At 52.4% G+C, this 24,517-nt stretch overlaps 2 protein-coding genes and 1 pseudogene across 4 annotated transcripts; 2 read left to right on the forward strand and 1 right to left on the reverse strand.

The window, feature by feature from the left end:
• Nucleotides 1–1,683: 1,683 nt before the first annotated feature.
• CHRNA10 (cholinergic receptor nicotinic alpha 10 subunit) lies at nt 1,684–5,412 on the forward strand (the record flags this gene model as incomplete). The annotated part of the gene is made up of 4 exons (XM_043480961.1): nt 1,684–1,884; nt 2,443–2,597; nt 3,239–3,771; nt 4,955–5,412. Coding segments are annotated over 4 exons (1,347 nt in total), but the record flags the coding sequence as incomplete, so codon positions are not given.
• Nucleotides 4,369–24,517, reverse strand: ART1 (ADP-ribosyltransferase 1). 3 transcript variants are annotated; one of them, XM_043480950.1, is made up of 6 exons: nt 24,446–24,478; nt 23,158–23,316; nt 10,648–10,759; nt 9,405–10,182; nt 8,325–8,366; nt 4,369–6,851 (listed from the first exon to the last, which is right to left on the reverse strand). In XM_043480950.1, the coding sequence occupies exons 3-6, from the start codon at nt 10,708–10,710 to the stop codon at nt 6,754–6,756; spliced, it is 981 nt and encodes a 326-aa protein (XP_043336885.1). In that variant the 5' UTR covers nt 10,711–10,759; nt 23,158–23,316; nt 24,446–24,478; the 3' UTR covers nt 4,369–6,753. The 3 variants fall into 3 exon arrangements, with proteins under 3 accessions (XP_043336885.1, XP_043336886.1, XP_043336884.1); XM_043480951.1 differs by lacking the exon at nt 23,158–23,316 and adding an exon at nt 24,198–24,243 and having other exon boundaries at nt 24,446–24,477; XM_043480949.1 differs by lacking the exon at nt 23,158–23,316 and having other exon boundaries at nt 24,446–24,517.
• Nucleotides 17,267–23,314, forward strand: LOC122449426 (annotated as a pseudogene).

Consider the following 24,517-nt stretch of genomic DNA (forward strand, 5'->3'; position numbering starts at 1 on the left):
CTGGAATCTCCAACCCCCCCAAGTTGGGCCTGAGCTAAGCCTGAGTGCTACCTTACAGAATTTGAATAATTCAGGACCCAGTGACCTGAGGTGTCAGTTTCAGTTGCTCTGTTCCTATGGACACAGGTGTCCTAACTCTGTAATTAAGCTAATAAAAGGAAAAGGGGGCTGGGCCTGCTGTCCTGTGCCTCGGAGGGACAGAGTCCTGGCCCCCCAAACTGCTGAGAATACACCAGGCTCACCCAGAGTCAGGTGGGGGGAAGGCCATAAGGAAGTCCAGGGGGCTGAAACAGAGGTAGGAGAAAAGAAGAGAGTGGAAAGAGGAAGACCAGGGTCAGGGAGGCAGAGACCAAGAAGGAGTTATAGAGGGACGGAGAGCAGGAAATACAGAGACGGGTTAGGGGCAGAGAACAGGGCAGAGGCCAGGAGAGGCAAAGACCAGCAGAGAAGGAGAAACAGTAGATGCCAAGCCCTAAGTACTTAATTCCAGGGCAGGTACAAATAGGAGGGTGCGGTAGCTGGAAGGGCTGCAGGGCTCCCTGGAGGTTAACAGGACCCAACAGAGACCCCGGTCTTCCTTCTGACTTCCAGGGATTGTCCACACCACCCTTGCCAGCAGGGCCTGGCACTGCCACAGGTCAGGCCAGGAGGCTCACTCCCAGAGATCTGCCCCTCCTCTGGCTGTGGCAAGGCCATGGGCCCCGGCAGCCACCACCTCAGCCTCGGCCCCTCTGTCTCCAGCCTGGGCCTTCTGCTCCTGCTCCCACTCCTTCCAGGTATGAAGCTCAGTAGACCTGCCCTGGCTTCTCTGGGCATTGCTGTTCTTCCCATCCTCCCCACATCTCTCTCCATATGCTCTCTCTTCATTCCTGTGCTGGGAAAAAGCTGTATTTGGCAAGTTTGGAAGAGTGGGAGCTGAAGAGGGCAAGATGGGGCTTGCCTAGCTGGGGTGGGAGCAGTTGAGGGGGGAGCCCTCAGGGATAGGGTGGGAAAAGCCAGGGGGACCAGATTGTGAAGGGTGAGTTGGGGCTTTATCTAGCAGGCCTGGGGAGCCATGGCTCAGACAGTAAACAATCTGCCTGCAATGCAGGAGACCCAGGTTCCATCCCTGCGTCAGGAAGATAGATGCCCTGGAGAAGGGAATGGCAACCCACTCCAGTATTCTTGCTTGGAGAATCCCATGGACAGAGGAGCCTGGCGGGCTACAGTTCACAGGGTTGCAAAGAGTTGGACACAACTGAGCAAATAACACTTTCACTTTCTTTCAAGCAGCTACTGATCCAGTCGAATTTGTCTCTTTAAAAGCTTGATCTCTCAGGAGCTTCCCTGGTGGTCCAGGGGTTAAGACAGCACTCCCAGTGCAGGGGCCACAGGTTTGATCCCTGGTCGGGGAACTAACATCCCCCATGTGATGTGGTGCCTGGGACTCTTGTGGTCTAATGGGGCCCCTCCAGCATCTGTGGTGGGACAGGCAGAATCCAGGTCTTTAGGAAGGGGCAGGTGGAGAAGAAACCCATCAGCCTTGCTTCAAAAGACAGTAACTATTCACACCACAGCCTCACTGCGTCTGTCCCCGGAGACAGGCAGGGAAGAACTAGAGACAGAGAACCGGGACAGTCAGGCAGCTGTGAGACAATGAAGGCACTGACAGGGCGTCAGTCTTGTGGAGAGTAGAGAGTGTGAGCCAAGGCCCCTCCTCTGGGGCCTCCATGGACACCGCTTCTTACTGGTCCTCCAGAGTGCTTGGGAGCCGAGGGCAGGCTGGCACACAAGCTGTTCCGAGACCTCTTTGCCAACTACACAAGTGCCCTGAGACCTGTGGCAGACACAGACCAGGCCCTGAATGTCACCCTGGAGGTGACACTGTCCCAGATCATCGATATGGTGCGTTGCTGTACAACCATGGAGTGTGCTGGAACGGTTGGAGGAGGAAGGAATGGGAAAGGGATGGGGAACAAGGAACTTCCCTAGCGGTTCAGTGGTTAAAACTCCAAGCTTCCACTGCAGCAGAGCATGGATTCTGTCCCTGGTCAGAAAACTAAGATCCTGCATGCTGCGTGGCAAGGTTAAAAAAAAAGAAAAAAAAAGGAATGGGGGATGGGAGACTAGGATTACTCTCCAAACAATTCTTTCCTGGAAACATTAATATAACAGCTACCAAGTGTTGGCTATTAACCATTGGGTGGCCACAATGTGCCCAATACTTGCACACTCAAGTTCCTGACTAGCAGAGATTACCACCCATGTAACTGCCAAGGAAACTCAGGCCCAGAGGAGAAGGTCCTGCCAAGGTCACACAGCAAGACTGTGTGGGGACTGGACTGTGTGGGCAAGTCAGGTCTGGGGGTGCTGACCAGAGTTCTGCAGTTGAGTGCGCACACACAGGGTAGGATGTGCACAGACGTGTGTCCACATCTATACCCACTCTCTGCCCCTAACTAGGATGAGCGGAATCAGGTGCTGACCCTGTACCTGTGGATCCGACAGGAGTGGACAGACTCCTACCTACGATGGGACCCCGACACCTATGGTGGTCTGGATGTCATCCGCATCCCCAGCAGTCTCGTGTGGCGGCCGGACATCGTACTGTATAACAAGTACTGCCTGCCCGGGCCCCTCCCCTCCACCCCTCTGGAGAGATGCCCTTGGCTCTGGGGATGCATTTATTTCCCCATCCCCCACACCAAACCTGACTCTAGGGTGCCCAGTAAGCTTTGCCCTGGGAGCCTTCTAAACTGCCAGGAAGGTGTCAGCAATAGTGGCTGTGTGGTGCAGTAAGGCTTCCTGACACCACAGTTCATGGCGAGGACCTACTGGAGGGACCTCACAGCCCCTTGATAGCACCCCCAAGCCAACCCAGGCTGAATGTCTCCCAGGAACCCTCTGTGTGGTCCAGGACTAGTTCTATATCCCTCGCAGCCAGGGTTCTGGGGCACACGTGCCTCTTTATGTCACATTTCACCCTTCTGGGCCTGAGTCCCTACATTTTCCCCAGGGCCCCTCCAGGCGCTTTGCAGATGGCCCCCAAGAAAAGCTACCGTGCACTCCGCCTCCCCTTTAGGGCTAGACCTGTCTTGTTCTTGGCCCTGTAGGCCCTGGCCCCATTAGGCCTCCAAAGACACAGAGGGCCCTCTGTGAGTCCCCCAGAGGGTTGGAGTCGCACCCCCTCCAAGGGTTAGCCCCGACATCCAACGCCGCGGCGCCTCAGGGAGCCCCCACCCCCAACCCCTGCCCGCAGGGCGGATGCGCAGGCCCTGGCCTCTGCCGGCACCAACGTGGTCCTGCGGCACGACGGCGCCGTGCGCTGGGACTCTCCGGCCATCACGCGCAGTTCCTGCCGCGTGGACGTGTCGGCCTTCCCGTTCGACGCGCAGCGCTGCGGCCTGACCTTCGGCTCGTGGACACACGGCGGGCACCAACTGGATGTTCGGCCGCGCGGCGCCGCCGCCAGCCTGGCCGACTTCGTGGAGAACGTGGAGTGGCGCGTGCTGGGCATGCCGGCTCGGCGGCGCGTGCTCACCTACGGCTGCTGCTCCGAGCCCTACCCGGACGTGACCTTCACTCTGCTGCTGCGCCGCCGCGCCGCCGCCTACGTGTGCAACCTGCTGCTGCCCTGCGTGCTCATCTCGCTGCTGGCGCCGCTCGCCTTCCACCTGCCTGCGGACTCGGGCGAGAAGGTGTCGCTGGGCGTCACTGTGCTGCTGGCGCTCACTGTCTTCCAGCTGATCCTGGCCGAGAGCATGCCGCCGGCCGAGAGCGTGCCCCTCATCGGTGAGCTCCGAGGGCCTCAGGGTGGCCAGGGAGGGGCTGGCAGGGAGGTTGCCCCCAACCCCGGGGGCTGGCGCACGCGGGTCTCCGCAGGTGTGGGGGCTGCAGCCCGACCTGCCTGGGTCAACCGAGAGGTCCTGCAGAGCATTTTGGGGCCCGGCCTCGTTCTGAGATGGAGGGGGAAGAGAGAGGCCCCTTCCCGGGAACATAGCCCTCCCTTCACTTGTAGGGGCGGAGGAGGGAGTTGGTCTTTTTTGGATTTTTAATTTTATTTATTTATGGCTGTGCTGGGTCTTCACTGGTGCATGAGGGCTTTCTCAAATTGCGGAGAGTGGGGGCCACTCTTTGTTGCGGGCCCTAGAGCACGCAGATTTCAGTAGTTGTGGCGCAGGGGCTTAGTTGCTCGGCAGCATGTGGAATCTTCTTGGACCAGGGATGGAACCCATGTCCTCTGCATTGGCGGGTGGATTCTTATCCACTTGTGCCACCTGGGAAGTCCAGGAGTTGGTCTTTACTCAAGGACTTGTTGGAGGATGATCGACATTCCCCAGTATTAGAATAATAGTCGAAACGTCTTATGCACTCACTGCATGCCAGGCATTCTCTTGAACACTTGACATTTATTAACTCGGGGGAGCAGCAGCACAGACCTGTGTGCATGTGTGCTAAGTCGCCTCAGTCGTGTCTGACTCCGTGTGACTATAGCCTGCCAGACTCCTCTCTCCATGGAATTCTCCAGGCAAGAATACTGGGGTGGGTTGCCATGCCGTCCTCCTGGAAATCTTCCCCACCCAAGATCGAAGCAGAGTCTTTTATGTCTCCAGCATTGGCAGGGGGTTCTTTACCACTAGCCCCACCTGGGAATCCCCCAGTAAGGTTCTATTGTAACTTGCCCAGGTCATGGTGGTTCTATTTAAGAGTGTGACTTTCAGGGCACTGTGGGTGAGTCCAGGCTTTAGCAGTGCGGGCATCAACCAGGGAGCAGGAAGCTTCTGAGAACCAGATGTGGGGATGTGGGAGGAGAGCGCGTGGCCCTTACCTCCTTCCCACTTCCTTCCATTTTACTTCGAGGGTCCTGAGAGCCTGATGGGGGATGAGCTCGTCCCTCCTTGTGTTCAGGCAGCTGGGGAGCTCCGGGCCCCGGAGCTCTCGTTTTGGGCCTCAGTTCTGTTTCTGTCTTTTGCAGGAAAGTACTACATGGCCACCATGACCATGGTCACCTTCTCCACGGCGCTTACCATCCTTATCATGAACCTGCATTACTGTGGTCCCAGTGCCCGCCCCGTGCCAGCCTGGGCTCGGGCCCTCCTGCTAGGACGCCTGGCACGGGGCCTGTGTGTGCGGGAACGAGGGGAACCCTGTGGGCAGTCTAGACCACCTGAGTCATCCCCCAGCCCCCAGCCTCCTGACAGAGGCACTGGCCCCCCAGCAGGCCCCTGCCAGGAGCCTCGGTGTCTGTGCCGTCAGGAAGCCCTGCTGCATCACGTGGCCACCATCGCCAATGCCTTCCACAGCCACCGGGCCGCCCAGCGCCGCCATGAGGACTGGAAGCGCCTGGCCCGTGTCATGGACCGTTTCTTCCTGGGCATCTTCTTCTCCATGGCTCTGGTCATGAGCCTTCTGGTGCTGGTGCAGGCTCTCTGAGTCCCAGGGGTCTGCTGCAGCCACAGCACCTCCAGATGGGGATGGATCAGCCACGCCAGGTGGTGGTCAGCCCTCAGGCCACCCGGTGTCTCTCCACTGGGCCTCAGAACCTGGGATATCCTCTCTTCAGCACTACTGACTTCACGGACCAGGAGTATTCATCATCTCCTGCATACTTTAACCTCTAAAGAAAATCAGAGCTTGCTGTTCCCCTGATTTCTGCAGAGGAGGAACTCTAAAAAGGGTCAAGATCGAAGTGCAATTTGGGAGGGACAGAACTGAACTTCGGTGCTGAGTGTAGGCACTTTCAGTGGGGAGCGTGCAGGCATGACAGCACTGCCCCATTTCCTGTCTTCTCTTCCTTCCCCTGTGGCTACTGTTACAGAGACTTGGTCTAACCTACCCTGTCTAGGGTCTCAGAGAAGGTGACTGGGGATTCAGGGTTCCTGGTCCGCTTTCCACAGCAGGAGGCCACATAAGGACTTGGCCCAAAGCTCCAACTCATAATAAAGTAATGTGTGCTGTGCACCTCCTCCATGTCCTGTCTTACCCTTAGGCTCTTGGTGGTGGAAGTTAGGAATCCAGCCTCTTAGGGACCTCTAGAGGACCCATGAATCAGAGTGGAAATTACATCTTTGCTGACAAGAAAACGATTGGCATTTCATTGAGATCCCTAAAGCTCTCTCTGCTGTTTTCCTGCTCTCTCCTCTCTGGATTTAGGTCCAGTCCATCCACTTTCTCCCTGTGTGGGCGTCACACAGTGACATCCGGAGAGCTTGAAAGTACCCAAATAAGGGCAGGACAGGGACCAGCCAGTCACAAGATGTTTGTTCCTTTCTGACTTCCATGTGTTTTCTGGTACCACCTGCGTACCTCGGGCATGGTCCTCATGCTCAGAAGCTCATAGTTGGAGATGGCAGACCAGAGGCAGGGCCCCTAACCTAGAAAGGAGGAGAGGTCAGAGAAGGCTTCCTGGAAGAGCAAAGAGCAGCTATCCAGCTGCACACGGGAGGCATTTGAGTAACATCAGTGAATACACGGCCAAGTACTTTTCTCCCCAGTCACCCACCTCCGAACTACTATAATCTATCTCCAGGTGAGTGATTACCTGTCCTGCAGTCCCCCCACCTCTATTCAGCATCTGACTCCTAGAACCCTGGGAGAGGCTCAGTCCCCACATTTTCTTCTTCCTGCTAGCAGGCCTGGCAGTCGCCAGAGAAGGTCCCAGAGTTTCCTGTAGATGGAGTTACCCGAGATCTTGGCCACACTCAGAGCACGCATGTGGCTGACATCCTCATGTTGGGCAGAGGTGACAGGCAGGGCTGTTCAGTGGCTGATGGATTAGAGGAGGCCCGAACTCTCTGGAAAGACCTCCGCAACGAGGAACCAGAGCAGCAGTAGAAGGGACCAGACTGCAGGAATGGGCCTCTGACCCACGGCTGCAGGGAAAACAGAAGCAGAGAGATTCAGGGACAAAGTGAGGAAGAATTTAGGGAGAAAGGTAGACAGAGATGAAGAGACAAGGAGAGTCCCTGTTCCCTTTCCAGAGGTCATTAAGTCTATGCCCCAGCCTCCTGTTGACACACCTGAGGCACTGCAGGGTGGGATAAAGGGGAGTAGAGATCTGAGTGGGATATGGTGATGCTGATCTTTGCTCCTCTGCCCAGACTCTGGTGGGAGAGGCACTGGTGGAGGGGGGTGAGGGGTGGGGAGTGGGAATCCTAAACTTTCCCAGTGCCTGAAATGACGTTATCAGAACTCAAGCCAGGTTGGAAGCTGGAGACTTGGCTGGTCTCGATTCTGCCACAGATGACTCTGTCATCTGGAGCAAGTCACTTCTGTCTCTGGGCCTCACTTTGTTATACAATGAGGCCAGTATTTCCTGTCCCACCTCCTTCCAGTTGATGATTGTGCAGTAAGGACAACATGAGGTGCGGGCCAGCCTGGTGTGGTGGTTCAGAGTTGGGCTCCAGGGCCAGGTTATCTGGGCCCCATCCCTTGCTAGGTCTGTGTGTGTGGCCAGTTGCTTCACCTCTCTGTGCCTCTTTCTCTCATCCATGGAACAGGTTTGATGAGAGTATCTGTACCATCAGATCATGGTGAGGACTCATGTGCCCGGAACCCTGAGTGGTATTGTGTGGTGGAGAAGGGTGAGAGCAAAGTGGAGGCTGAGGCTCCTTCCTGCCCACTGTTCTAAAAGCCTTGAGGGAGGAGGCAGGACTCCAGGGTGAGGAGGAGCTGTGATTTCTTCCCTGGGAATGGCCTGTTCCCAGCTGGAGAGGTGATGCCTCAGGCAAGCCGTGGGCCAGCAAGTGTTCAAGAGAAGAGAAGAATCATGGCCACAGAGAACCTGGGGACCACCTGGTCCAATGTGCTTATGATACAGATAGGGAAACTGAGGTTCAGAGAGGAAAAATTGGTCTCAGAGTTGGGGCAGAGCCTGGGTTACAGCCCAGGTCTCCAGCACCCATGACCTGACCTTGACCTTGGGAGGCAGTCTGAGGGAGTTCTGAGCACAGTTGCAGACAGAGGGCTCCCCAGCGGAAGGAGGAGAAGGCCTGGGGAGGACTTTGTGGAGTGGCCCTTCCCACTGTCACCTCAGTGCAGCCTGGAGCTCTCTGGGGTCTGATCCGTGACCTCCTTTAAGGAGGGGCCAGCCCCAGGCCCGGGTGGAGGGGAGCAGGTGTGTTAGCTCGCCACGTATACACTCCATGTATCCCACATATACACCCTGTGGGAAATGTTAGCAATCCCTACAGGTGGCTGCTTAAGAAAGTCTACTTTTTTTTTTTTTTTTAATCAAAAGAGGGTTGTTTTTCATTTAAGGGGGATGTTCACCCAGGAGTGGGGCCCAGACCCAGTACAGTCAGCTCATCTCCAAACAGAGCCCCGCCAACGCCTGCAGCCCTTACCTGAGCTATCCAGACGGCAGCGCTCAGACTTGCACTGTTTGTCTGCAGGAAAGAAACAGCAGAGAATCAAAGGCTCAATAGCTCTTAGGACAGAAAGGGACCCCAGAGCCCCTCTCTGACTTGCTCTCGGAGAAGCTGGTGCCTTTTCCCCTGATTCTGCTTCCTTACAGTGGGACCACCCTCACTTGGGTTTGCCTAGACCCACGAGCAGCGGGGCCAGGAAGGCCCCAGTCCTCAAAGCCAGGGTGGTCTGGGCTCTCCTTCTCCTCCCTTGGCCTGTAACTTTGCCTCCATGCCGCACCCACTGCTCCTTCTCCCAGCCAAGGAGGGGCTCATTTATGTTCTTTGCCTGTCTTTGTCACCTTCCATCAACTCATGCGTGCTTGTGATCCAGTTCACGGTGGGATCTGAAGCCACACTGGACCTACTCCCACTTGAGATGTGGTCCGTGGATCCAGCCAACAGCCTGCCTCTTACTAGGAAAACAGCCTCACAAGCCCCTGGGCATCCTTCAGCCAAGACCAGCAGCCCACAGCCCCTTCAGAGACTAAGGACTCAGACTCATCCTCATGATTACTCCTCTGCCTGGTCCTGGGATGGTGGAGAGGAAAGCACCCGAGACCTGCCAGAGCCCGAGCTAGAACTTAGGGGGATGGCACCCAAATGCTGTCTCACCATCTCACCGTCACCTTGACCCAGTACATGCACAGCCCAGGGTTTCTGCTCAGTCAAAAAAACACACTCCTCCCGGAAAACAGGGATGGGGGCCCACACTCATTTCTGGCAACAGATTCCATATGGGAGAGAAGCCTGATCAAGTCTGTTTGGCTTTCAAATGGCCAAAAACACCTGTGCTGGTCAGAAAACCTTCTTCAGTCTCCCAGCAGGCAAGAGGCCAGCTCTGGCTTAGACACCACCAGAGTAAGGAAGGTTATGTCTCCCCTTGGATGGAAGGGGTGGAGTGGCTGGGGAAGGGTGATGTCCTCCTCACTGATTTTAATATCTGTGTATGTGTGCCCTGAAAATGGGATGGGGAAGCCCGCCTTGTGCACAGCTGCTGGCTGACACGTGCCCTCTCACCTTTGATGTACTCGCAGTTGTATGTGCTGCGCTTGCCCACGGCCCGGAGGTAGATACGAGAGGGGCCCTGGGCCGGCCTGCTGGCGTTGATCACCTGGAAGGTCTCGAAGGGAGGGATCAGCACCTCCTCCTCCCCAGGAAAGAAGGAGTAGCCCTTGATGGGGGCCCCAAGGCAGGTCCAGATGCCAAAGAAGGTGTCTTCCCCAAAGTGCTGGGCCGCAGCATTGTGCAGGGACGCAGAGGCAAAGCCCCCCAGCCTGACGGTGGCCCCAGGCCCCGCCGGCCGGAAGCGCAGGCCCTGCACCCCTCGGAACACCTGGTGGCACTGGGGCGGACGCTGGCTGCTGCTCAGCAGCTGCAGGGCTTCGGTCAGCAGGAAGTGGAGTGTCTTAAAGGAAAAGTGCTGGAGGTAGTGGGCCCGGGAGCGACCCGCCTCACGCACGGCTGCGTTGAATTCTTTGTGCAAGGGGCTGTTGGCCGTGTAAGCCAGGAGGGCCACCCCGTGCTCTTCTCGGAAGCCCAGGGGGGTGAGCAGACGGGTAGGGCTGACGCCCCACTCGGGCCCCCAGGCCTGGCGCTCCCGCCACTGGCTGCTTGCCTGCGCCCAGCCATCGGCGTACACTTTGTTGGCCTGGAACTCTGTGCGGTTGAGATCCGGGATAGCAGCCGCCATGGCTGCCGCACAGCCAGCATACTGGTCATCAAAGGAGGCCAGGGCCATGTCTAGGGGCATTTCTCGAGAGAGGAGGTCTCGTCGTATGACGGGGTGGCTCTGGGCCTGTGAGAGGGGGAGCAGCAAGGATTGAGAGGTTAGGCCCCAGGAGAACAGGAGCCCTGTTATCCAGCTCCCCTCCCCCCCTCCACTGAGCTGAGAGAGACAAAGGGCCCCAAACACACTTGAAGGGGAAGTGAAGTGAAAGTCGCTCAGTCGTGTCCAGCTCTTTGCGACCCCATGGAGTATACAGTCCATGGACTTCTTCAGGCCAGAGTATTGGAGCAGGTAGCCTTTCCCTTCTCGAGGTGATCTTTCAAACCCAGGTCTCCCGCATTGTAGGCAGATTGTTTACCAGCTTAGCCACAAGGGAAGCCCTGGAGGGGAAGGGGATGGGGAACTACCAGCAGTGGAGGCCCCGAGACTGGGCTCCAGGGCTGTCCCCTCAGACTCAGCCATCCCCAAAGGAAGCATCCAGCAGAGTTCAGAAGCCAGCAGCTGGGGCATGGGGACAGCAGAGGATGACTGTACCTGGAGTGCTTCCATGAGGCCCATGGACACAAGCAACAGAGACATCACGGCAGGGCCCTGCATGTTGGAGATGACCCTGGTCAAGTCACTGTCTGGGCCTCAGTTTCCTCACCTGGAAAAAGAGAATCTGCACAGTTCCATAAACACTAATTGGGACTTCCTGGTGGTCCAGTGGCTAAGACTCCACTCTCCCAATGTAGGGGGCCCTGGTTTGATCCCTGGTCAAGGAACTAGATCCCACCTCTGCAACTGAGAGTACATGTGCTGCAACTAAAAAGATCCCACGTGCCACAGTGAAGGTGGAGGACCCTGTGTGCCATGAGTAAGACCAGCGTAGCCTAAATACATAGACAAACAAACAAAAAAACCATGAATTGATACCTGGTCTGGGTCACTTACACTGCTTGGCACAGGATCACAGCATAAAAATGGAGGCTCAGAAGAGAGAGAGGACCCTTCTTGCTGGAAGGAACATGGGAAACTTCTGGAGGAGGCAACATGTGACTAAGGTCTTACAGGATAAAGAGGAGAATAAGGCTTCAGTCAATGGAGGTGGGAGAGAAAAGACTGGAGTCTGGAGAGGGAAAGATGTTAGGGGCAGCAGGAATGGGAACAGGAAAGGTACTGGAGGTAGGAACTCTCAGGATGTAAAGAGTGAAAGATACTTTTTCTAGTGTGGCAAGTGCAGGGTGGGAATGTTGGAAAGCTTGGGGTCAGTCCTGAAGAAGCTTGACTTCCACAGTGAGAGGTCTGGGCTTCCCTTCATGGGGGCCTGAGGCTGGAACAGGGCAGATCCAGGAGTGGTCAGCTGGTGAGGCCACAGCAGGACCCCAGGGACAGGCTCAGAGCAGGGCTCCAGGAAAGCGTCCCAGCTTTGGGTCAAGATTGGAACAGTTTCCAAGTTGGTGGTGCTTCTTTATTTCTATTACCAAGTAACACATGCTCATTGTATACGAATGACTCACAACGCCCAAGGCCCCCATTTCCTCCTCTCCCTCCATGTCCCCTTCTCACTATTACACAGGCCTGCTGTTTTCCTGGTAATGGGACCCTTCAAGACCTTTTTTGATGTACATACAAATAATATAATATTTAAGTATATATACACACATAGTTTTCTGTGTGCAGCCTAGTTTTGGTTTTCTTATTGTCACCTTTTTCAAAAAGAAAAAGGAAATATGCTTACACATACATGTTCTACAACCTTTTCAAAGGAAACAATATACCATAAACTTCTTTCCATGTCATACATGCATATCTACCTTGTTTGTTATAATGGCAGCATGGAATTTCATAGTAGAGTTAGTCCATAATTTATTTAACCATTTCCTTATTGACGGGCACTTAGTGTTTTTTCCTCAGTCTTTGATATTACACGTGATATTGCAGTGATCAGTTGTGTATAGAAATCCTTATCTACTTGTCTGCATATTTTTAAAGGAACGATATCAAGGTGATATTTAAAGTATTTGAATAGTGTTCCTTTAGATAGCCACTGCCAAGTTGCCATCCAAAATGTCCCTCTTCACCTCCCACCAACAGTGGACAAAAGTGCCCTTTTCTCCAAGTCTTTGCCAACACTGGCCATTATGAATCTCTTAATTTCCATTTAACTGGTGGGTGAAAATGGTGTCTAGTTTCTAATTTACCTCTTGGCTCACTAACAGGATGAATCATAATGTTATTTTTTGGGGGAGGAGCACACCTGAGGTGTAGCCTGGCATGCTGCAGTCCTTGGGGTCGCAAAGAGTCGGACACGACTGAGCGACTGAACTAAGCACCTCACGGCTTGTGTGTGTGTGTGTCAACACACACACACACAAGCCGTGAGGTGTGGCCAAAAAAAAATAACTTTATGATTCGTCCTGCTAGTGAGCCAAGAGGTAAATTCCCCAACTTGGGATGGCACCCGGGCCCTCAGCAGTGAAACTGCAGAGTCCTAAGCACTGGACTACCAGGGAACCCCCATAGCTTTATTTTTTAATATTATAAAGTTTTAAGTTTCAAAAAGGTAGTACATTTTCATTTTTCATAATTTATAGTCCACAAGTGAAATGTCCTTCTCTTTGATTCCTCAACCCCATCCCCTCTCCCCAGAGGTACCAGTGTTGCCATTTCATGTCATCCTGGCAGAGATACTCTAGGCGCATACCATCAGAGTCTTAGGTATTTCTGTTTTCCCTCTTTTATCCAAACCGTAATATGGTTAGTGGTTTTTTTTTGTTGTTTTTTTTTTTGGTTAGTGGTTTTTTATCTTTGGAAATCTGATGAAAACTGAAAGTTCTGAGAAGATGGATCTGTGTGCCTTCACACAGACCTTACACAACTCTCAGGGTGGATATGCACCCGCCCTAGTCTTGCTTAGGTTAAGCATCCCTGCTCCCTGATCCCCTCTGGCTCTTGGTGGGGCCTAAGTTTTGATAGATCAATGACCCTAGGACACAGGAATGTTCTGTGGCTATAATTTCATTTTTCCCAATCTAAGATCTTATCACTGCCAATTCACAGTTTAAATTGAGGTGTGAGCCTCTCTGGGCAATAGAGTTAACAGCAGGTTTTTATCAAATTTAACACATTCCAAACTGAACTCCTTATCTTCCCTCCCTCAAAACCTGCTTACTCATTCATTCAACAAAATTCTTTAAAAAATTTTTTTTTAATTAATTAGTTTATATTTGGCTATGCTGGGTCTTCTTTGCTACACGGGCTTTTCTCTCCTCGTGGTGAGCAAGGGTTACTCTCTAGTTATGGTATTCAGGCTTCTCACTGTAGTGTCTTTTCTCGTTGTGGAGCACTGGTTCTAGGGCACGAGGGCTTCAGTAGTTGCCATGCCCAGCCTCCAGAGCACAGGTTCAGTAGTTGTGGTGCACAGACTTAGTTGCTTTGTGCACCACACGATCAGGGATCCAGGATCTTCCCAGATCAGGGATCAAACCCGTGTCTTCTGCATTGGCAGGTGGATCCTTTGCCACTGAGCCACCAAGGAAGCCTCTCAACAGAAAATTCTTTTTTCTTTTTTTTTCAGTGGGTTTTGTCATACATTGACATGAATCAGCCATGGAGTTACATGTATTCCCCATCCCGATCCCCCCCTCCCACCTCCCTCTCCACCCGATTCCTCTGGGTCTTCCCAGTGCACCAGGGCCGAGCACTTGTCTCATGCATCCCACCTCGGCTGAGCATCCTGTAATGTGCCAGGAGCTGAGGATAAAACTGTGATCACAAAACAAAAACAAAACCCATATCCCTGCTTCTTTAAACTCTTTTAAGGTGGAGGTGGAGCTGGAGTGAGGAATTTCAAGTACCATGTGATGTATGTTACAAGAAGCCAAAGAGCCTGATGAAGACATATTTGCTCCAGGAGTGGGTTTAAATGATGAGCTGTCTAGAGGAGATACGGAGTAGATAGAATTGAAAATGGCATCACAATGGGGACTAAAGCATGAAATACTGCACTCTAGTTCCAGGATAGAATGCGAATGGGCAGAGTATATAGCAGCAAAAAGCTATTTGAACTCTGTGGTTTTTTGGAATCCACCAAAAAAACCTGAACTTCTATAATAGATCCTCTTTTTGTGGAAAATTCAGTCCATGGGTTCATTGGGGGCTTTCCTAACTCTGTACCCTTAGGAGGCGAACACATGACCCCAAACTGGTGCTCTAACGTGGACACATAACCTAAGTGAGACACTCAGAGTCCTTCCCAGGGTTTGATATTATTAATAATAGATGGATGCAGTATAAAAGAGTATGCCTGCCACTGCTGATTCACAGTATTGCCTCAGCTCATCTTCACGTTGAAACATAGGAGCAATGAATAATTCTCAAGCATCTGACAGCTTCCCACTCCTAGTGCTCTGTATATTCCAGTGTCCAGGCCTTTCTGCATCACCTTGGGAGCTTGCTCAGGGCAGCCCCAAAGTGCAGGAGATTTAATGTTCCCAGGAACAACTCTCACCCAATGAGGGTGGACCATGAGATTCCCTAGTCCACAAAGGATCCCCAGAGAGACATAGTTGACCACAGTGGCCACACTTTGCAGGGGCACTTATCTCTCTTCTCTGTCTCACTTTGACACTCCTTTATTTGTGTTTCCTGAGACCACCTTACAAATAAGCTCACTACACCCAAGCCCTTGCCTCTAGGTCTGCTTTGGAGGGAACCCAAACCAGAGAGAAGGCCTTCTTTTTGGATCAGAGACCATCAGAACATAGCCCAGAACTGTTCCTCCAGCCTGGGCCCCAGAGGAGCAGATGTGGGCCTAACCCACAAAAAGGAGGCAGCCAGCTGAGGCAGGCTGGCAGCCTGAGGCAGAGCTGCCCATCCAAGCTCGCTTTAGCCCATCTACAGCCAACCTGAAGACCCAGGAGCATGAGAATAAATGTTTACATGCCACTGAGATTTTGTGGCCCACAGCAAAATGGTCATGCAGCGAAAACATGAAGCCAACTGTATCTCTCACTGCCTCTCCATCGCCCTGTCTCTGTCCTGCAGAAACACAGAAATAAAAGATTTCAGAGGCTTGGAATACGGAAGGAGAATTATGAAGTCAGACTGAGGACACTGAATCATGTGGCCTAAGGTATTGGCAGTGAGAGTGGACCCTGCCTTACTATGTAGAATTTACTGGACATGGTATCTGATGAGGTTTAGGAGATGAGATAGGGGAAATCAAGGCTCACACTCAGGTTCCCATGCTCTAAGTTGGAAATACAGAGGAAAGCAGACTACACTTTGAAATCTCATCTTGCTCATCTCAACACATAGTAGACGATCAATTAAAAAATATACTGAATAAATTGGTCAGGTTTGGGGGTCAGTTCGGTTTGTCCTATGTGGACTCTACAGGGGCCAATGTCTGAGAGGGTGCGGAATGGACAACAAGAGACATTTGAGAATCACAGGTGTACTGAAGTCAGGGAGAGACGAGGTCCCTGGGGAAAGAAGAAGGGAGGGCTGAGGAGCACAGACAGTGGCTTGAAGCCAAAGCACAGGAAGAATGAAGCACTTCCTTGGGTTTCCAGAGACTCTTCACTTCTGGCCTTTGGGTACCGAGAAATACCCTGGGATCCTTGTGATGAATTTCTCTTTGGGCTTCATCCAGCTCAAGGTAGTTCCTCTGAATTTTCCATCAGAAAAGTGTCATGTAATCCACCATCCTTGTTAATCATCCAGTCACCCAAGATGGTTACTTGGCTTTCCATTCACTCATCGAACACTAAATTGATTACCAAGTAATGCTGTGCACAGTATGAGTTCATCTTCGATGGTCCTTCCCTTTCCCCATCACCACCTCCCTCACCAAGGCTCCAGTCAGCTCCTGCCTCCTCCCTGGTCTCCCTGCCTCCTCTGTCACCCCTGCAATTCCAGGCTCCCGTGGATCAGGGAGAACAATGAGTCTAAAGCACAGCTGGTCATGTTCCTCACCTTCTTCAGAACACTTTGTGCCAAACCTGACTGGGAGAAATATCTCAAACTACAGACATGAAAATTATGAGGGAAGGGATGAGAACACTACAAGAAAGAAAAAAAAAAAAAAAGCAATATAACAAAACAAAACTTCCCTCTTATCCTCAGGAGAGAATGCTGGCATTTGAAGCCCTCTGTGACCTGGCCCTCCCCAACCTCTTCAGCCTCGTGCCCTTCCACTCTTGCTTCACATGGATGGCATAGAACGAAGTCCCAGATGAGGCACTGCTGCTTCCCTCCACGTGCTGGGGCTGCCCTTCTCCTGGTACCCACTCTTCAAGGAGTAGCTCAGGGGCCACCTCCTCCAGGAAGCCCTCCGACTCCTCTGGCCTCCTGAATCACCCTGCGCTTTCCTCTGTCACTGTGATAATCACACTGTGCTGCCTTCTGAGTCTGCCTCCCCTCCTGGCCTGTGAGTTCCTTGAGGGCAGGACCAGGTATGACCCACTCCGTGTCCCCAGGGCTCAGCTCAAGGCCAGGCACACATGAGGCCTCCTGACATGTTTGCTGTAAGTCTGAGAGGCTTTCTGGGTATTGCAAAAAATGCAGATCCTTGCAGAGCAGGTGGATTGATGGTTTAGTGACCAGTTTGGGGGCAATGGTGTGGGGCTAGAGTGCTGGGGAGGGCCTGGGAGGTCAGGAAGTGGAGGCACTGGCAACCCCTTTCCCTCTCCCAGCTGCTGCCCTTCTGTCCTTCCTTCATCCTGCTCAGGGCACCTCTCTTGTCCGTTTCCCATCATCCAGGCCCATGATGAACATTCCCTGCTGGGAGTGTTTTCTAGTTTACTTTAACCTTGTTTTGTGTGAACTCCCTGGAAGTTTCAAAATGGTTTTTGGGCCGAAAGTGTTAAAGCTGTGACCTAAACCTGTCCTCAGTTGCTCAGTCCTGTCCAACTCTTTGCAACCCCATAGACTATAGCCTATCAGGCTTCTCTGTCCATGGAATTTTCCAGGCAAGAATACTGGAGTGGGTTGCCATTTCCTACGCCAGGGGATGTTCCCAACGCAGGGATTTAACCCATGACCCTGGGTCTCCTGCATTGGCAGAGGGATGTTTACCACCAGCACCACCTGGGAAGTCTTACTAGGACTGTGACTCCAAATCCCTCCCTAGAAGTCCCCAAGTTTCCCAATGGCCTCAGCCTCCCTTAGTATCTCAGACCTCTTTGTCAAATATGCAATGGTCTGCATATTTGCGGTTCCCCAAAATTCATAGGCTGGAACCCTAATGCCTGATGTGATGGTTTTAGAAGGTGGGGCCTTTGGGAGATCATTAGTTCATAGTTCATGAGCCCTCATGACTGGGATTGCTGTTCCTATAAAAGACACCTCACAGAGCTCGCTAGCCTTTTCAACTTGTGAGGGCCCAGTGGGGAAGTGCTGGCTATGACCACGAGTAGAGCCCTCGTCTGACCAGGCTAGCACCCTGATCTCAGACTTTCAGCCTCCAGAACTCTTTGATATAAATGTTTGTTGTTGATAAGATACCCAGTCTGTGGTATTTTTGTTATAGCAGTCTGAACAAGATAAAAGATTTCTTGAACCTTTTGTTAATGATTGCTATGACTCTACCAATAACACCCCAAATTTTGCATTTCAGAAACAGCTTTCTGTGCCCCGTGCCCAGGAGGAGGGTCGTATGCCCCTTACCTAAACTTTCTCCGGAGCTTGGAAGCTGGTGTTGGTCTCCAGTGACAGTCACCAGGGGAGGGGGAGGGCAGGTTTCTCTTTCATACCACCCCTTGTACCTTTCCCACACAGCTGCTCAGAAATGTGACACTCTCCCATCTATTTCTGGATTATCTCCTCTAGGCTCAGGAATACTAGCCTCTGCCCAGGGTGCTCTGGGCCAGAGCTCTTCCCATGAAAAAAGCAAATCCCTGAACCCAGAGAGAAATCAAAGATCCAGGCTGGAGCAACTGTCTCCTAATTGGGTTTGGTCCTGCATTCAGCATCCCTAGCCTCAGGGAGTATCTCATTATTGATCCTTTCAGGCGATGGAGACTCATTTGAGGAATAAGAGATTTCTGGGTAGAGTCTGAGTCCCAGCTCCAGTGCTGATTGGTCATGTGATCTCGGAGGACTTTCCACTTCACTCCCGGCCACTGTTCAATGACTAGATTTGACTCCATTTCTTGGCGTCTTTCTTGAGGTGCCAGGTCTCAGGATAAGTGAAGCAATTCCCCAAAGCCAGAGGATGGAAAGAGGAGAAAACCCTGATACCAGCAGATCTGGTCTTGTGTTGTGTCCCTGCAGGCCTAGCTATCCAGACAGTATAGTATCTTCTGTTCCAGCAATTGTCAATTGTCAGGACCCTCTAGGGGGAGAGGCAGGCAGGGTATGTAGATGAGTTGCTTTTTTTCACAGTAATGGAGAACAGCAGAGTGACTCCTGATTTTCTAATCTTGGGGTGCTTTGGGGAAGCCAGTCTAAATTAGAAGGGGATGAAAGAACTTGTCTGGATTTGTTGTGTTTGCCTAACAAGCAGTCCGGTTTTAGGACTACCTCTCTTCTTCTTTTGGTGGTTTGTGGGATTTCATTTCTCCAACCAGGGACTGAACCTGGGCCACAGCGGTGAAAGCCTGAAATCCTGACCACTATGATACCAGGGACACCCCGGGATACACCTCTTTTCACCTCCCTCCCCACCCTCCCCTAAGCCTGGACAGTTTGTCTTCCTTTTTGGTCTACAGGAAGAATTTCTGGAGGAAATGGGATTCTAGGTGAAATTTTTTATTTGTCTGGCATCTTAAGGGGGTGGGGAAGCAAAGATAGGGCTAAATGACTGAGCCAGACCAGGACAAGTCCCTGGGGTGAGTTTAACTTTCTGTGCCCTTCTCAGACACAGCAGGTAACAGGCACATCTCTTAAATCCTGGTTTCTGGACCCCCAAGTCCTTGGCCACTCTGAAAGAGGAACCCTGCCACCCCAGAAGCTCATGGTGCCAGGAGGCTCTTTCCCAAGCTGCTGACTGATTCCTCACTGGTCCCTTCTGCCTTTACCTCCTGGGGGGCATCCAAAACACAGAGCTAGGGTATTTATAGGCAAGCCCAGGGAGGTGAGGGGAAAGGTTAGTGTTTATAAATATAGGTCACCTGAGTCTAAGAGTCAGGGGACTGAGGGTCTGTGGAGGAGCGAGGCTGGCCCCTGAGGATGTCAGAGAGAGCCTCGCATCTGGGCAAGGCTTACGGAAGGGAAGGGGCTTAAAGAGAAAGGAGAGGGGTGGGGGCCACTGAAATGCTGGAGTACACGTGACCCAAGGAGTTGGCCATATGCAAATTGTATGCAAATCAAGGAGTACACTAGAGGTGAACTCTCAGCAGGTATAACTCTCTGTCCCCTCAGACTTCTGGGGTGGAGGCTGGACCATGGCGGTCACAGACTGCCTGAGGGAAAAACACATTTCACAGTTCTCTTGCTCTAGCCTTGGTCTTGCTAGGAGACAAAGAAGGTCCTGGAGAAAGGCCTCGCAGTCCAAGAGAAGGGGAGTTACAGCTCTCAGCCCTGCTCCCACAGAGTGTCTTTTGTTAGGGAAGGGAGGTGTCCAGTTACTGCCTGGGTGGGGGGCTATAGTTAGCCATGGACTTTGTAGATCTGAGGGACACAGGGGACAGGAGACAGTGCAGCTCTTGAGCAGACATCAGGGGCTGCCACCCAGAACTTTCTTGGCCTGTTATCAAATCCAAGGTCGCTCTCCTAGCCACCCAACAGCTCAATAAATTGAGAAAGGAAGTGCTGAGAATATGACTTTATGTGAAAGGCAGCTGACCAAGAAAATGGCAGACTAATGTCTCAACTATCTTATAGGGGTCTGTATTGCCAGGTTTTTTTTAGGGTAGAGAAAGAGAGGTGAGGAATAAAGTAAAAAGGCAAAACAGAGAGGGAGAGGCTGGGCAGAAGTAAAATAAAAAGGGTCCTTAGTTTTACAAAACATCTCGGAGGAAATGCCTAGCCTGTGGAAAGGATATGTTAACCTCTTCTTTTCTTGCAGCCATTCACTGGCATGGGGGTTAGATTATTTTCCTGTGAGCCGAATAGAGGTACTTTAGTTTAACAGGCTGGGGAGCAGGGTTCTCTGAGGCAGAATTTCATGTATAATTATAAAAACTGAAGCAACAAAAAGCAAGTCAAAGAAACAGTTCCATCCTAGAGTTAGAGCTGACTGGGCCGCCTCCAGTTGGGTCTCTGACTCCAGGCCCCTCCTGACTCTAAGTAGAGCCAAATCACCTCCCCCCCCTCAACCCCCACTCCCGTCTTTATCATTCCTGTGCAGATGGCTCTAAGCACTCCAGGAACCGGGCAGGGAACAGACACTAAGGTTGTGCTGGGATGGAGGTGGGGGATGTTATAATCCAAACCGCCCACTCACTTAGACACACCCTTGGACCTGCCCATGCCCTGCCTGGCCAAGTCCTGGGCCAGGGACCCCTCCCACCAGAGAAGAAAGGCTCCAAGTCTCTGTCACCATCCCAGCAAAACTGAGACTCCACCATCGCTGGTCCCACCCTCAACTGGATCGCACTCTCCAAGTGTCCCTGAGGAATAATGCTGACAGCTCTGCTGATCACCCTCAGCTGCCTCAGCCTCCACACCCTCGGCAGCCATGGGCAAGTAACTGGGGAGAACCTTCTGCTGCAGCAAAGGGGACATTTGTGGAGGGGGGGAAACCCGGGGCTGACTCCTCAAAAATCCCTCCCAGGGATGCTTCTTTAGGATGCCATCCTCTGAACCCTCTTCCTCTCAGGAACCTCCACCCCTGCAGGGAGCCCCAAGTTCCCATTCCATCTCCCAGAACCCCACTTCCACCTACTGGTCCTCCTGTGACCCTCAATCCTTCATACCCTTCTCCTTCCGGCAGCCTCCAGCTTTCTCTTGTCACTTCCCATCTCCCACCCATGGCCCAGCCTACACACTCTCCTTCGGGTTACCTGTGTATGACCCTCCTGCAGTCCCTCCCAGACCAGGGCTTGACCTCCTCCCCACTCCCACCCCAGGTTGGAGGATGCAGTCTTCTATGCAGGACAGGACTGAGTCTCAGAGCTGACAGGGACCTGGTTTGGTGTCTACACACCTGTGTGGGAGAGGGAAAGAGTCTGAGGCTGGGCATGGGGTCAGGTTGTTGGAGATTGAGTGCCTATTTGTATGTCATCTGCACAGTGAGTCTTAGAGCCAGAAAGGTGCTTGGAGGTCATCCAGCCCCACGTCCCAAGTGCAGGAACCTCTCTAATAATAAATGACCCTCTTAGTACACAAAGAGGATCTATACACGGTCCTGACAATAACCCTGTGAAGTCAGGAAGTATCCTCAGTGTATAGGGGGAGAACCTGAAGCCCAGAAAAGTTAAGAGACTTGCCCAAGATCTCACAGTCAGTAGCTGGAGAATTCAGGATTGAACCCATATCTGTCTGACTTCAGTGCCTACTATTTAAGTTTTTGAGCTCTTGACAAATTTCACACTCTAGATATTTGAGCATAGAAATGAGATTCTGTGTTTCTGAACTGATCTGCCCACAGGACCTCTGTTCTGTACCCTGAATTTACATGATTTCCTGTGTGGCTCCTCTCTTTCTTTTCTCCATATGCCCAGGGTATTACCTCCAAGGACCTGGATCTGGCTCCAGACACCTTTGATGATTCCTATGTGGGCTGCTCAGAAGAGATGGAGGAGGTGGCACCCTATCTGCTAGAGGAGGAGATGCTCTACAATACCTGGCTGCAGGATGCCTGGGAGACAGCTGAGAGGTACTGGGAGCAAAAAAGTCCAGGGCTCAGCCTGCCTCCGGGCTTCAAAACCGAGCATGGAATCGCCATTGTGCTCTATACCGACTCATCCAACACCTTGCACCAGAAGCTGAACGAGGCTGTTCGGACTGGCGGTGGCTCCCGGGAGTCCTACATGAACCAGTTCCACTTCAAGGCCCTGCATTTCTACCTGACCCGGGCCCTGCAGCTGCTGCGGGGCAGTGAGGGCTGCAGCAGGGAACCTGGGCAGATGGTGTTCCGAGGCGTGTGCACAATTCGCTTTGAACCCAAGAGGCTGTGGGACTCTATCCGCTTGGGCCAGTTTGCCTCCAGCTCCCTGAATGAGGCTGTGGCCCGCAGTTTTGGTAATACCACCTTCTTCTCCCTAAGGACTTGCTTTGGGGCCCTGATCCAGGACCTGTCTGTCTTTCCTGAGGAGTTGAGGTGCTGATCCCCCCACATGAAGTCTTCGTGATTACTGATTTCTTCCAGAATGAAACCCACAACGTGGTGACTCTCTCCAGCACTAATCACATCTGCAGCCACTTTAACTGCGCCTACCTGGGTGGTAAGCCACGCACGAGGGAAGCAAGGCTGGCAGGAGATCCCTGGTTGATTTAAATGTCCAGGGCCTTTCAAGAGACCCATGTGATTAATGGGGAAGTTGAAGGCCAGAAATTAACTGCAGTTTTTTTCTTTGTGTCTTAGGTTCAGTTACTCAGACAAGGCCCTATGGTGTTTACTGCATGTGGGAATATGCTCAGATGATTCTCTAAATGTCCTCAAAATTTTCTTCTGCTACACAGTCTAATAGACCAAAATACCTGGTTAAGGAGGATGCTAAGCAGAGGAAAGTGGCAGGAGTGCAGCTTCAGATCTCAGGAGGCTCTGGGTGTAGTAGGGCTGACAGGACACAAGTATGCTATTCCCCAGGGCTGAGGCAGGGACCAAGTGATTGGGGCCAGGGTGGGGCAGGGATGGAAAGGCAAACGAGGAAGATTTCTTGGAAGAAGGAGGAGAAGTGGAAGTTAGAAGTATATTTGGGAGAAGGGAAAGCTGGTTTAAGATGGGACGTGGCTTTGCCAGGGCTTGGTAGGAAGGGAAGTTTGGGGTGTGAGGGTTTGTCTACATGGAGGTCTCACTGTGCTGTCTGTTGCAGGGAGGAAGAAGCTGAGATGTGAGTCTGTGCCAAGTGAGTCACCCTCCTGCCCCTCCTTCCCTTGCTTTGACTTCCCCTGGCCCTGCTGACCATTCACTGCCTTTTCTTTTCTCTCTAGCAGGAGGGCAAGCAGACTCACTCTCCAAGGGGGACTTCTCTCTGCTCTCCTGGCAGACTCTGCTCTTGGCCTCTTGGGGATTCTGGTTCTTAGAAACAAGGATCTGAAAGTTCAGGGCCTGCCACTTAGGAGTCCTGGGAACATGTGACCTCCATATGAACAAGGGAGGCTTTGAAGAGCCTGAAGAAGCAAAAAGATGGTTTCAGACCCAGACCTAGCAGCCATGTCTCCAACCAGGATGTCGGGGGGTGCTGCACTGTGATGACATAAAATTTCATCTTTGGTGGGGGTCAGAGTGTTGGGGAGGGCCTGGGAGGCCAGGAAGTGGAGGCACTGGCAACCCCTTTTCTTCTCCCAGATGCTGCCCTTCTGTCCTTCCTGTCATCCTGCTCAGGGCACTTCTCTTGTCAGTTTCCCCTCATCCAGGCCTGTGATGAACATTCCATACTGGGGATGTGGCTCCAAATCCCTTCCTAGAAACCCCCAAATTACCTAATAGCCTCAAACCTCCCTAAGCATCCCTAAGTTCTTCACCCAATGTGCAAAAGTCTGACTGTGTCTCCCCAAAATTCAAATACTGGAACCCGAATGCCTGATATGATGGTATTAGAAGGTGGGGCTGCTGCTGCTAAGTCACTTCAGTCATGTCCGACTCTGTGCAACCCCATAGACGGCAGCCCACCAGGCTCCCCCATCCCTGGGATTCTCCAGGTAAGAACACTGGAGTGGGTTGCCATTTCCTTCTCCTATGCATGGAAGTGAAAAGTGAAAGTGAAGTCGCTTAGTCGTGTCCGACTCTTAGCAACCCCATGGACTGCAGCCTACCAGGCTCCTCCGTCCATGGGATTTTCCAGGCAAGAGTACTGGAGTGGGGTGCCTTTGCCTTCTCCGATTAGAAGGTGAGTCCTGGGGAAATCACTGGTTCATTAGTTCATGAGCCCTAATGACTGGGATTTTGTTCTTGTAATAAAAGACCCCACAGAGCTCCCTAGCACCTTCCAACCTGTGAAAACCCAGTGGGGAGGTGCTGGCTATGAACCAGGAAAAGGCCTTCATCTTACCAGGGCAGCACCCAGATCTCAAACTTTCAGCCTCCAGCCTCCAGAACTGTTAAAAATAAATGTTTATTGTTGATAAGTTACCCGCTCTGTTGTATTTTTGTTATAGCAGCCTGAACAGACAAAGATAAAAGGTTTCCTGAAACTTTTCCTAATGATTGCTATGACTCTACCATTAACACCCCAAATTTCCTGTTTCAGAAAGAGCAAGAAAACCCCAGTACCCAGGAGGAGGGTAGTGTGCCCCTTACCTAGACTTTCTCTGCGGTGGGGAAGCTGGTGTTGGTCTCCAGTGACAGTCACCAGGGGAGGGGGAGGGCAGG

The sequence above is a fragment of the Cervus canadensis genome, chromosome 11 (genome assembly GCF_019320065.1).
Source record: "Cervus canadensis isolate Bull #8, Minnesota chromosome 11, ASM1932006v1, whole genome shotgun sequence".
Classification (NCBI taxonomy): Eukaryota; Metazoa; Chordata; class Mammalia; order Artiodactyla; family Cervidae; genus Cervus; species Cervus canadensis.